At 35.6% G+C, this 14,693-nt stretch overlaps 1 protein-coding gene across 2 annotated transcripts in view; it reads right to left on the bottom strand.

The window, feature by feature from the left end:
* Positions 1–14,693, bottom strand: part of TSG101 (tumor susceptibility 101) — a 41,723-nt gene that overhangs the window by 15,277 nt on the left and 11,753 nt on the right. Inside the window, exons 5-8 of one of the 2 annotated variants that reach the window (XM_061406244.1) lie at positions 8,653–8,779; positions 8,523–8,549; positions 5,278–5,344; positions 2,419–2,510 (exon numbers count right to left, since the gene is read on the bottom strand). In XM_061406244.1, coding sequence (XP_061262228.1) covers positions 2,419–2,510; positions 5,278–5,344; positions 8,523–8,549; positions 8,653–8,779 — 313 coding nt within the window. The remainder of the gene's footprint in view (positions 1–2,418; positions 2,511–5,277; positions 5,345–8,522; positions 8,550–8,652; positions 8,780–14,693) is intronic. The other variant, XM_061406245.1, reaches the window with a different exon arrangement.

Genomic DNA, 14,693 nt, shown 5'->3' with positions numbered 1-14,693 from the left:
GTGGACAAATCCTAAAACCAAGAGGAGGAGGGGATGAGTCGGAGATGAGGTCAGAAGTAATGGGGAGGAAAGCAGGATCCTAAAGGGGCTTCTAAGCCTCAGAAATGTGGAATGAATTCTGAGTGAAACAGCAAAACCTTGGAAGGTTTTGAGTAGAGAAGTGATATAATTTATTTATCTTTTAATAGGCTCATTCTAGCTGTTATGCTAAAAACAGATATGGGGCTAAGGACAGAAGAAGGCTTTTGAAGTAAATCAGATGAGAGAATGGTGATTTGGATCAGCACTGGATATGATCAGATTCTAGATATATTCTGAAAACAACAGGTTCCTGATGAAAAATCAAGGATGATGCCAAAATCAGAGTGTTAAGTAGGAATCATGGAGGTGATACCTTCAAGGATCACAGCCTTGTCATGGCAAAGGGGCCTGTATAACTCATTGAAGCTATGAGCCGTCCTGTGCAGGGCCACCTAAGACAGATGGGTCATAGTAAAGAGTTCTGACAAATCGTGGTTCACTGGAGGAAGACATGCAATCCACTTAAGCATTCTCGACACGAGAACCCCATGAACAGTATGAAAAGACAAAACAGATATGACACCAGAAGATGAGCCCCCCAGGTTGGAAGGTGTCCAATATGCTTCTTGGGTAGAGAAGAGGGCAATTATTAGCTCCATGAAAGAATGAAGCAGATGGGCCAAAGCGGAAACAATGCTCAGTTGTGGATGTGTCTGGTGGTGAAAGTAAAGTCCAAAACTGTAAAGAACAATACTGCACAGGAACCTGGAATGTTAGGTCCACAAATCAAGGTAAATGGGAGGTGGTCAAGCAGGAGATGGCAAGAGTTAACATCAACATCTTAGGAATCAGTGGACTAAAATGGAAGAGAACCGGCGAATTTAATTCAGATGACCATTATATCTACTACCGTAGGAAAGAATCCCTTAGAAGAAATGGAGTAGCCCTCATGATCAACAAGAGAGTCCAAAATACAGTACTTAGGTGCAATCTCAAAAACAACAAAATGATCTTGGTTTGTTTCCAAGGCAACCATTTAACATTAATGGTTTAATGTTGGACAGTAATCCAAGTCTATGCCCCAACCACTGATGCCAAAGAGAGTTGGCAGAAAGAGTGCCTGAAAAACAATGGACAAGAGATTCATAACATTGTTGTACAGGAGACAGTGACCAAAATCATCCCAAAGAAAAAGAAAAGCAAGAAGGCAAAGTGATTGTCTGAGGAGGCTTTACAAATAGCTGAGGGAAGAAGAGAAGTGAAAGGCAAGGGAGAAAGGGAAAAATATTTATAACTGAATGCAGAGTTCTCAAGAATAGCAAGGAGAGATGAAAAGACCTTCTTAAATGAACAATGCAAAGAAAGAGAGGAAAACAATAGAATGTGAAAGACCCATTCTCTTTAAGAGTAGGGAAAAGGCAAATACGGTGGTACAGGTGGTAGTAGATAGTCAGGAAGGGTGGTGGGAGTCTGCAGAAGTTCCTGTATCACTTTCATTTTCTCAGTTGAAAATTACATTTCAGGTAACTCTACTAATAAGCAACATAAAAAAGCAAGAACTACTGGTCAGAAATAATAGGTCTTACCTGACCCACTCATATTTCCCAATGGTGATTTCTTCTCCTAAAAATGCACATTTATCTTTACATATAACCAGGCTGGAAAACCTAAGAATCTTTTGATAGTTCAACATATACAAGGTTCACCAATAAAAACACAGGAAAAAGTGATTAAGAATCAGTCAAATTTATTTCTATGCTCTGGTAGAAGGCTCATTTATATGATGATAAATCACTTCAAGATTTAGAGTATAGGGCACTGACCATTAAGAGCTTTAGTTCTAAAAAGAAAGAGTACTCTAACAATTCACATAAAAAAGTGAAATGGGAGGAGGGTGATAAAATTGATGGTATTTAAGGGTAAAAATCTGTAACAAGTAATAAACCATAGGGGTTTCCCTGGTGGCTCAGTGGTAAAGAATCCTCCTCACAATGCAGGAGATGTGGATTCAATCCCTGGATTGGGAAGATGCCCTAGGGAAATGGCAACCCACTCGAGTATTCCTGTCTGGGAAAGCCCGTGGACAGAGCCTGGTGGGCTTCAGTTCAAGAGGTCACAAAAGAGTCAGACATGACTTAGTGACTAACAGCAAAAGCAGCAGCAGTAAACCATAGTAATCTAATGCACAGTATAATGGATATAGAATATAATAGTGTACAATAATTATGTAATCACATTATAATATATAAATCTATCAAAATAACACACTGCACTCCTTAAACTTACACAACGTTACATGTCAAACTTACTCAATAAAAAAGAAAAGTGAAATGCACTTTTCACAACAGGAGACTGAATTTCCTTCTGAGCAGAAACACAATTTTGAAGGGTACTTACCAACAGTGGTCACAGGAGGCTGGGAAGGGTACTGGGAACTTGTTGTGGCAGGATACTGACCACCAGGTGGGTAAGGACAGCCTGTGTAACCACTAAAGAAAAGAACAGAAAACATTAAATACTGTGATGGCCCAAACTCTACAGTATCTTTAAGAACCCCAGGAAGCTAAGCTGGATATTCTGTTGTTTTACAAATTAATGACTTTCCAGTTTTAGAGCTACAGTCGTCTATTTAAGCAAAGTTCTACAGAAATTCCATTAATGACACTGGATTTAATGAAATACATTTGCTTGGCCGTGGTTTTTGTTTGCTTTTTCTTGCCCCACAGCATGCAGGATCTTAGTGCCCCAATCAACTATGCCCCTTACAGCGGAAGCACAGAGTCTTAACCACTGAACTGCCAGGGAAGTCCCCTGGCCCTGGTTATTTGAGGGCCATCTTCACAGTAGCAGAAAGCAACTTGAGTTTTTCTAAAGGCAATCCAACAATATCAGAACTGAAAGCAACAGGTATTTTGTGAGAACTTTTCCATTCTGATTTCCTAGCATGTAGTACTCATATTCCATGAAAGTTGCACCTTTATTCTTTCCAGTTCTCCTACTCATAATCCTGTATTTTCCTGCCATATTAGGGTGTTTCCTTATTCTTTGCTGGGTTTTTTTTTGTTTTCATATCATAGCTGTGACTACATAAATGAGCTGCTGAACTTGATGACTAATAAGTTTCCTCTCAGCTATAAAATGCTATTACTGTTTGCTGCTCCCTCCACCTCTAAATGGAGAAGGAAATGGCAACCCACTCCAGTGTTCTTGCCTGGAGAATCCCAGGCATGGGGGAGCCTGGTGGGCTGCTGTCTATGGGGTCGCACAGAGTTGGACACAAATGAAGTGACTTAACAGCAGCCACCTCTAAATGCTTTCTTTTCTTTTTAAGGTCATCCTCATAAATCAGTTCCTTCATGTATGAAGCCACCTCTGAGCTCCCACCTCCAAATCAGATGTGACCTCTCCTTTAAAGCTCAGTTTATCACAGTATTTACCATTTTCTGTCTTTTCTGATATCAGAAACTCTTTCTAATAATACATGCTTGCTAGTATATATACCAAAACTGAAACAACTATTCTTAACATATTTTTTAATTCCCTTGTATACATGCTGCAGGTGCTAAATAAAACTTTCAAAAGATCTTAAAATTTGAAAGAGACCTTAGAGGTTATCTAGTCCAACTTTCTACAACAAGAATAAATACTCTCATATTCACTGTTTTAAAAATACAGATTCCTGAGTCATTGACTTATTAACTCTCCTTTAGGATAAAGGGAGAAGGGAAAGAGGTTCTCAAGCTCTTTTGCCAAGACCTTTCATATGCTGAAATATATAGATACCAATTTGAATAAAGTTACCCTTAACTCATAGCATGTCATGAGATTAAAAGTTATATCACACAACACACAACTCCATTAAATCTTTGAAAAATAGCTGCCTCAAAAAGCAACTTCTTACCAATAACCTTACAAAAGACACTTTGAAGGTTATGTAAGATTAAGTGAATATGATTCACATTCTGTCAACAGTCAATATTTTCAGCCTTCATTTTTATCTACGAGTCTTTTATGAAGTGGCTTTATTGTTCAGAAGTCCATTTCCTTATTGTGCTTCTAATAATCATTCCCTATATACCTGAAGTTCATTCTAGTTTACTAGCAACTGTTGATTATAAAGGCTTCAGACAAAATTCCATTTCTGTAACTTAATCAGAAAATTAACAGCCTTAAGAAATCTAAAACTGATAACCTGTTACTGTATATAACAACCACAGGAATCTGTCTCTCTTGTCTCTGATGGATGTTCATCTAGTCTTTGCTTACTCATCTAAATGTAAAAGAATATTTACTACCTTATTAAACTAGTCCCTGAACTAAGAAAGGCTCCCAAATAAATATGCTTGCTAAATTTAACTTATAAGAGCCGGCGTATTATACATGTACATACATATGTTTATTTATGGCAGGTGTTGAGGAAATTTGGCTGCATTTATTTGTGAGGTTTTTCTGAAGCTGAGAAGAATTGAGGGTTAAAATTTTGGTAATTCTTATTAATTTCTAGTAGCTGTAAATTTCTTCTAGGCACCAAGTGCAGGCCTGTCTTGCATTCTAAGCTAGTCCCAAGACTACCTTGGATTCTAAGTTAACCCCAAGGAGTGGACACTACTCCTAGACTACCACTGAAACAGGGACACATTTAAAACATGGGTTAATAATTATTTCTTACTGATTTTTCTCACATGTATTATTCACAGACTGATTTTACTATTAATTTACTTCTATAATATTATCATCATATGGGTAATAAAGGTTGGCAATAAACTGAATAAAGAGTAGTCTATGAACTGAATAAATAAATATCATGGGGACAAGAGTAAACCCATCATATGAACTATTAATTCATTCCCTATAGTTTACAGAAAAGGTCAGTTTTTTAAAAAGGATATTAAAATATTTTTCTCCATGGCTGAATTCATCATAATTAGTATTCCACTAACCTTTCAGCTATTTACAACGGATATACAGCGTTCTCAAAAGTAAAGAAGCAAAGATTTCAAGGTCCAAAACTAATCAAGATTATCGTCATTTCCCATTCCTTTTCTCTCTGTAAACAGAATAGAGCTGCATTTCCTTAGAATGGAAAAAACTCCTGTTCAACTATGTACATACCATAAAATTTCACCAATAAACTGAGTTTTACCTTCCATTAAATTGCAACCAAATTTACTTTAATGCCCTAGTTAGCACCCATTATTTTATTCTAGATCTAACAGAATTTCTAAAACAATTATTCAAAAGATATTTTTTCATTACCTGGGATTGGGAGGGTACCCGGATGGGTATGCAGAAATCCCACTTGGCATGCCTGGCATGTAGGAAGCTAAAAATAAATTTTAACATTTTAAAATAATATGCACAGTCCTGGATATACAGGTTATTAAATAAGACTTACATCACCATCAAACCACAGCAAAATTTCATACAGGTAAAGAATTCAAATCTTGCCAAAAAAACAAACACTCCATCCATATTAGTTCTTTACTACAGCTAATAATTATCTTCAAATCACATAATTCTAAAAGCATTAAACATGAGTTATGACAACACACATGACAATCCCAACAAGGAATAACTGGCCAACAGGTCAACTTGGTTAGCTCTTTAAGCCTAAAGGAGCCTACAATCTGAGAGACAGGAGTCAATTCAGTTTGGAATTTGGAGGAAGGGGTCTAAGGTCAGCTTCTTACAAAGTGACCTCTTTATTATATCTAAGATATCTTTTGATATTTCTTACAAGATTATGTTGACCAATTAGCACAGTTGGTTTTGTTGGCTTGAGTGAAGATTTTAAAAGACTTCAGATTACTATTAAGAAGTCCTACACAAAACTTATACTCACCTCAATTAGTTAAAACAAAACAAACAAAAGCTTGGAAATACTAAGGGGGAATACTAAGGGGTTCAAAGCTAGTATGCTTAAAGAATGTTTTATATACATTTTAAAGAGAACACTAATGATATAGAAGCTAGTCAGTGGTGCCAAGAAGCTAACCAACACTGAAGAAGAAAAAGAGAATTTCAGCCTTAACTGGAAATGACTTGTCTGAGAATCAAATTATCCTCAGTGAAATTTTTCTCACTGAATATAATGATGAATTAGCTATTAATTCAATCAATAAATATTTTAGTGCCTTCCTATGAAAGGTATCAGATTGAAAAAAAAAAGACTTCCTGGCCTCAAGCTGCTTATAGTCTTATGAGATAAACAAAGGAATATCAATACAGAGGGAAAAGTTGTTATGACAGGGTGAGTACAGAGTGTTATATACGGGATCGTATAGGAGGTAGTTAATTTCAACATAGGACATGGTGGTAAAGAAGAGTGATCGAGTAGATGAATAGTATACAAAGGCTTGAAGAGAGGCAGAACCTTCGAGAAATAAATTTTTGGAGTACATAATGCAAGTAGATGGGAAAAGCTTGCTGGGCTCTGACTACAGGACTTAAAGTCTTTATCAGAGTTGCTGAGCTTACATCTCCAAGTATCAGTGTTCATAGTGTTCTTGTTAAGTTGAATCTATAGGTGTCAGAAGTAAATTTTTTCTTAAGAAAAATGAAGCTAAGGATGATGTTTAATGCTATTTCAGAAAGGGAAAACACCTTCCAAAATGTCACAACTGCTAAATCTCATAAAATATTTCTTCTTCCCGGGTCCAAACACGGTTGATCTTTATGAACATCAAATGATGAGGCCGGCCACTGTTAGGTATCAGCAACATGTACAGTCACTTACTAGTTTCTCTCGCACACATATAAACGACATTTCACCATTATAAGCAATTTTCTCATAATCATAAGTAATTTTCCTTTTCTAAGGTTCTGCAAAGCTATTAATTTGACCAAACTCTTCAAATTTTGATTTTGGGAAACAACAAAAGTTATCTGAGTCCAAGACTGATAAGGAAGCAGATAATGAGATGAAATAATTTCAGGGCTAAAATAAAATGGAATACAAATAAGCATAACATATATAAGGATTAAATAAGAACTAATACGAAGTGTTTAGCTGTGTCTCACAGTTACCACTGATTAAGTGTTGACTATTACTGTCAAAAAAATGAGGTTTGGCCATAGCACACTTTTTTGGTGTGACTTCTACCAAAGATCAAAAATATTTAAAGATAATGATGATAATAATAATAGAAGTACATAATTTTTCAACTAGAAGATCGTATTTAAGTATGGATCCAAATTTGTGGGCTATTCCTTGATGTCTATGTGTAGGACAGAATTTAGACCTTCATTTCTTTGCAGTCATACCTAATAATAAAGAATATTATTTAAATGTATAAAAAGTATTGAAACTGTAATGGGTAGACAGTAAGTTGGTCTCTGAGTAATTCACATATATTAGCTCTAGACTGTTTAGTGATTTACAGTGAGTGAGTACAAAATGGAACTGTAACAGTAATCTATTTAGTGAGCTCTCTTTCTAGAGTACTGCACTTCCAATGTTAATATAAAACTAGAAGAAATTTAGGAAAAACGTGTTGCGTAGGAGACTAACTTTCTTACCTTTATCGTTAAGTGGTCACTGGCTGTGTTATTTGAGCAAATAAATATGAATGACGAGCTAGGAAATATTTGGCATTTCAAACTTAGATGGGCAAGATTAATCTTGTATATTAAAATCAACAGAATTTATTAAGATGAAAACAAATTTCTGGACCAAAAGAATCCCTAGAATCTACTTTATTAAAGGAGCTACAAAATGCTACAACCAAACTTTTTCTGGGAAAGTAGGGAAGGAAAAGGATTCAGGAAATTCTCTTAAGATTCCCATTCAGCTTGTGAGTCAAGATGCTACTCAAGATAGAATGAATTAAAGAGGAAGAGGATAATTTTCAGCAGAAGGAAAATGAAAGTTCATGTAATCTAACTTATAAGACAAATAAATTTGGTTAATTATAATAGTAAACAAAGTCTGTTAAAACAAACAAACCACAGCTCAAAACACAGTAAACAGGTTTAGTAAAATCAAAACAAGTACAACCAACTCTCAATTATCTATGGTGATTTTAAAGTATCAGTAAGAATTATTAAAAAAAAAATACCAGAAATAATAGAGATAATGTACACCAATTAGGGGAGAATTGATACTGACTCCATGCCCCATCCCCTGGACTCAAAGTAAAATGAATTGGCTGTACTCAAGAGAAGAAAGCTGAGAGCTAGAAGGTCATTGTGTATACCCAGAATAGCTGAACATGAATGATACAGTTGATTTTATAATTATTATCTACAACACTAATCCTGGAGTTGCAAAGAAAAGGAGAGGTCAGATTGCCTTTCAAGTTGTATCTGCCTCCAAATTGATCAAATAAAGCTATTCCATGGCATGCATAATTAAAAAAAAAAATTCCAGCTCTATTCCAGCACTCTTTCTCCTCCATTTTGGAATCCAGCACACCCATAGTTAGATTTCTACCCACAAACGAAAGCCCAAATGCCAGTCTTTGTTGGGAATCTGTACATGCAGATGTGGGGCCTCAGAATACCTCCAAAAAATCCACTAACTTGATAAGCTAAAAAAGCAAAGGGAAGTCATTAAAAAAAAAATTCTTTTACAAGATTTTCTGTTTTCTTTAGTTTATATGAGTTTGAAAATCAAATCTCAATTCTACTTACTATTTGGTGGCCCTGTTGCCTGGTATGGTGGATAGGATGCTGAAACAGTAGGACGAGAGAAGACCGGAGGTTCATCTCCAAACACCACAATCATGACTTGAATAAGCCCCAACAAGTCTGACTGTGGCTAAAAATGGAAAACAAATTTAAGGCAGTTACAGATTTAATTTTTGGTAAACAGGAAATGTCTGGCTAGTTATCTGTTTTCAACTTAGCTCCACAATTTTCTTTGTAGGACTCCAAATGTGAAAATTACATTTAATTAACAGAGAGCTATGTTATTTCTTATTATTTATGTGTAGCAAGGCTGCTGTTTTATGTATAGAAAACCAGCACTAGCAAAAGCACTATACTGCAAAATTCAGATAGTAGTGTTCTTCATGTGACTCCATACAGCTAACCAAGATTTATTATATTTCCAGAGAACAAATTAAGGATTCTGGTACAAATTTAGGTACAGATGTAAGCACTAGTCACAAATATTATTTAAGGCCTTTGAAAACACATGTTCCTCAACTAATTTTTATTAAAGATAGTACTGGAATTTCTTAAATTATAAGTAGACTCCATCTTAGAAATTACTAGATTGTTGTACAGAAGATACAAATTGTTAAAAGATCTTTCCTTCTAATACCATAGTTACAAAGAGAGTGCTGTATCCCATAAAGGCTGCTAAACTTTTTTCTCAAATATCTACTGATCACTAATTTAAGACAAACTATGCTAGGCAAAGTCATTCAAACTGACTTATCTGATGATCCCGTTTCCACCCCTTACTATATTTTGTGTGTAGCTCATCTCATATACTTTATTCATGAGTTCATCAAGTTCTGAAGGATTACTCAATGATCTTGATCAGCTAACCATCTTCATAACTTTCCTTCTCCTAACAGAATAATTTACTACCTGTTTTCAACTTTCCTAAGCATCAATTTTGTTTACTTCTGTCCCAAATATGGTCAATGACAACAGATAACATTTCAGAAAGCTTCTTATGAAAACTTACTGATTCTCACTAGTCGAATATCTTTCTTATGTATGTCTGTGAACTTACACGCTGAGGCTGGGAGCAAGCATGTAAAGTATCTGTGTAGCACTGAAGAGAGTGGGCTAGAGATCATGGCTGGTGTGTGTGTGGGGTTGCTGTTGAGAACCACAAAATTTAATCTCTTACTTTTAGTCCAAGAAAACTCCCAAACTAACTCATAAAATGATTTTAAAATCATGCAACTTAAAAACTGAGACATAGCATAAAATTTACCATCTAAAGGTATACAGTTCAGTGGGTTTTTTCCCCCTATCATCACTATCTAATTCAGAACACTGCCATCATCCTCAAAAGAAATCTGTACCTATTAGTGATCACTTCCAATTTCCCCCTCCCTCCAGCCCCTGGTAACCACTAATCTATTTTGTCAATGGATTGCCTACTCTGAATATTTCATGTAAATGGAATAATATAATATGTGTCTGACTTTTTTCACTTAGCATATTAATTTCAAAGGCTCACTCATGTTGTAGTATGAATAATTACTTCATTTATACAGTCTCATAACCATCATTTTGTCAAGATAAGGTTTATTTTAATTATCATACCATTCTTTTCATGTTAGTTCTTGAAGGAAGGAAAATGAATTGTTTATATCTACTTCCAGGCCTATTATAAAGCAACAGGTCATTAATATTTCAGAATGACAAATGACTAATTCGGAATAATACAGGAAGGATACCAAAAAAATAGCAAGAATATTAGTTTATTTTAGCTCAAATGCCTAAAGGTCAACTGAAACATATCTTTATAAAACTGCTTTCCTATTGAAAACCTGCAAAGAGCAAAACTGCTTCCTTCCCTCTCCCTTTCTGTTTGCTTTTCCAGAAAACAATAAAAAGGTTAATTTTACATTCCAAGCAGTATATATGTTCAGAATTAAGATTAATAAGCAATTGGTAAGATCAAGATAAATGACAGCAGCCCTCATTCATCTTCTGTATGCTAGACTCCTGCAACAGCCTTCTGTGTGGCTTCTAGTTTTATTTCTTCTTCTATGATCGAGAGGATTTTCTATAGAAGTTCATGCTCCTCGCCCCTAATACAGAGTTGTTGCTGAGAATCAGTTGTTTATGCAGTAACTGCATTTTCCAGTCTCTCTTGCAACTAGATTTTACTAACGGACCATAAGCAGAAGAGATTTAACTTCTAAGCCAAGGTGCATAAGGAAGGCAGTCCTTCACTAGTCCCTCCTTGCTTGTCTTCGTTGATGCAGAGGACTCTGAAGCCTTGGAAGATGGTGGCACCACGAACTGGAAAGAGCCTGGCGCCTGAAGCTCTAGTGAAGGAAAGCTGGCTGCCAGCAAGGAACACTCCCAGTGGACTACTGTGTGGGCAAGAAATTTCTAGTGTTAAGTCTCTAGAATGCTTTAGAGCAACTAGTGATTTTTCAGTCAGAAAACTAATTTATTTATCTAGTGCACTTCAGATATTATACCTGATAATCACTGTAGTTAATACCCTACTCTTGTTCAAACATCTAAAATGACTCCCAACTGCTTATTAAAGGACAAAATTTGTAGCTAAAAATCAGGATCTTCCATGATATAACCTTGAATACCATGCCAAAGTTAGCTACTGTTATGTCTTGTTAGGTCTGCGGAATATATCATACATAGATAAAAGTATAAAACAAATGTAACTTTAAAGAGAAACCATAAAGGAAATATTTTTGTAGCCATCATCCAAGTTATGAAGCAGAAGATTGCCAGTAACTTATAAGTTCTGGACTGCATTCCCATCTATCTATAGTTACCCACTTTTCTGACTTAGTGGATAATCATTCTTTTCTTTAAACATAGTATATCTTATAAACAATTTTCTAAACAGTATGTTTAATTTTTCCTATTTCTGAACTTCATATGAATTAAATCAAACTGTGTATTCTATTCAGACTTATTTCAGCAATGTTTGTAAGATACATTCTTGCTCAAGAATATAATTATAAATTCATTTTGATCACTGTATGGTATTCTACTAAGTGAATATACAACTTCTTTATTCATGCTTCTATACTGCTAACAGTCATATGGACTATTTATGTTGTCATGAACATTCTTGCTATGTTTCCTAGTATATATGTGCAAGGTTTACTCTTGTGCAGTGGTTTTCAACTAGGGGTGCTATTTTAGCCTCCTAATGAATATTAGAAATGTCTACCCACTCCAGTGTTCTTGCCTGGAGAATCCCAGGGATGGGGGAGCCTGGTGGGCTGCCATCTATGGGGTCCCACAGAGTCGGACACGACTGAAGTGACTTAGCAGCAGCAGAGACATTTACAGTTGTCACAACTGTGCCATGCTACTGGCATCTTGCGGATAACGGGCAGGGATCCTATATCCTGTAATGAACAGGACAGCCTTTCTACAGTAAAGAATTATCCAACCCCCAGCTCACAACGCCAGCAGCACTGATGTTGAGAAACGCTGCTCTAGTGTAAAGCAGAACCAAGGCGTAGAACTGCTAGGACACAGGGCTCGGGCACTTACAGCTAACGTTACCAGGTGAAGCCAAACTGATCTCGAGCAGCCGTGTAAACCTCCATCAGCGGGCCTAAGAGTTCTCTTTGTTCCACATCCTCTCTAACTCTTGGTATGGTCAACTGGGAGTGAAAATTTAATGGACATGTAATGGTATCTCATGATTTTAAATTATTATATATTTCCCTCTCCACTAGCAGGATTAAAATCTTTCTATATATATATTTATTGGCCATTAGGATTTTTTGTGAAATACTTATCCAATAGTTTCATCTATTTTTCTATTGGGCTTCCTTCTTTTTATAATTCCCAAAGTTATTTTTATGTTCTGGATATTATACTGTAGGTGATAAGTATATTCTTTCAGTTTATGGTTAGTCTTTTCACACTTTTTAATGTGTGTTTGATGAACAGAAGTCCTTAATTTGCATAAACTCAAGGTAAAATTTAGTCTTTTCCTTTATAGTAAAAGTTTTGCGTCTTCTTTAAAAAAACCCCACCTATTACCAGATCATGAAGGCAGTCTCCTATATTAAGTTTTACTTTTCTGCTTTTCACAATCTATCTGAAATTAATTTTTGTATACGATACAAATAGGAATTTGTCCCAACTCCACTACTGAAGTTCTTAATCTTATTCCCAGTAATCTTCTATACCATCACTGTTATACATTAAGTGTTTATACTTAGGCATAACTTTTTTTTTTTTTCTGTGCTTAGCTTTACTGTGTTTTGCAGATACTGCAATTTTTACAAATTGAAGGTTTGTTGCAACCCTGTGTTGTCAGATAATAGTTAACATTTTTTAACAATATTAAAATATTTTAAAATATTTTTTAAAAACTTTTTTGAAGTATACTGGATTTACATTGTTCTGTTAAGTTCTGCTGTATAGCAATGTGATTCAATTATACATATTCTTTTTCATATTCTATTATGGTTTGTTATAGTATACAATAGTTTTTTTTTTTTAATGAAGGTATCAACATTGGTTTTTTTGACCTAACACTATTGCACACTTCAGAAACTACAGCACAGTGTAAACATAACTTTTATATGCATTGGGAAACCATGCAATTCATGGGACTCGTTTTATTGCAATATTCACTTTATTGCTATGGTCTGGAATCAAGTCTGCAATGTCTCCAACATATGCCTGCACAGTGGATCTTTTTTTCTGGGTTATTTATTATGTTCCATCTATCCATTTGAATACTTCTCTGACAATTCCAAGCCATCTTAATTACTAGTTTTTTAAAAGACATTTTGGTATCTATAGGGCAAGTCCTTTCCATCTTATTCTTCTTGGGTATTCTCAATCTTTTGCATTTCCATATAAATTTTAGATTCAGCTTATCAAGTTCACAAAATTAACAAATGCACAAAGAAACAAAAGCTTCTCTTAGGAGAACAGTTCAGTTTGTAGATATACTACAAACTGAAGAGTCTATATAATACTGAATCTTCCAATCCATGAATAAGGTTTTCTTTCTTTTGACTTAAGTCTTCTTCAGTGTCTTTCAATAAAATTTAAAATTTTCTCTGTAATAGATGTGTACATCTTTTGTAAGGCTTATTTCTAGGTCTCTAGCATTAAAAATATAAAGTATTCATATGCCAGTTCATTGATTCTCTATTCTGCTGAGTCCAATCTGCTACTAACCCACCTATTGAGTTTTTTTAAATTTTAGTTTTTTTATTTTTTAAAATCTCTATTATTCTATTTTTCAGTTCTAAGATTTCTATTTGGTTCATTTTTAATATAATTATACCTAATATAGTTCTCCACCTTGAACACATTAGTCATAATCATTTTCAAGTCTCTGTCTGATAACTGGGTTACCTGAGGGTAGTGCCTGTTTCTAGTGTCTTTTTCCCCCACTCTATGCCCTATCTCTTGATGTACTTGATAATTTTATATTGTATGCTTGACACTGTTCATGAATAATTACACAGGTTCTATATACTATCTTCCTCCAGCCAAAGTTCACTTTATCTTACCGCTGGCAGATAAGTGTAGAAAATCACCTTAATATAGTCAGGGGCTGAGCTGATTCAAGGCTGGAGTTTTACAGGGCTCATTCTGCCCTGAGTTCTCACTCACAGGGTGTGTTCCTCCAGCATGCCAACTAAGAATTTAGGGTATTTACTTCTACCCATCCCTTGTGGCTCAGACAGTAAAGTGTCTACCTACAATGCAGGAGACCTGGGTTTGGTCCCTGGGTCAGGAACTTCCCCTGGAGAAGGAAATGGCAACCCACTCCAGTATTCTTGCCTGGAAAATCCCATGGATGGAGGAGCCCAGTAGGCTACAGTCCATAGGGTTGTAAAGAGTTGGACACAGTCGACTGAGCGACTTCTCTCATCCTCCTTGATAAGGTTTCGAACTCCTACTGCTCCCACAACCTAAGACTGCTGAGAACTTGGCTGTGTTTTTCAGAGGCTCTCTGCTTAGCTTTTTTAACATCGTGTCTTTGAAATTTAGGAATTCTGCAAATGTCTTGAGTGGGAAAC

The sequence above is a fragment of the Bos javanicus genome, chromosome 29 (assembly GCF_032452875.1).
Source record: "Bos javanicus breed banteng chromosome 29, ARS-OSU_banteng_1.0, whole genome shotgun sequence".
NCBI lineage: Eukaryota > Metazoa > Chordata > Mammalia > Artiodactyla > Bovidae > Bos > Bos javanicus.
This window is presented reverse-complemented; position numbering and strand designations above follow the sequence as displayed.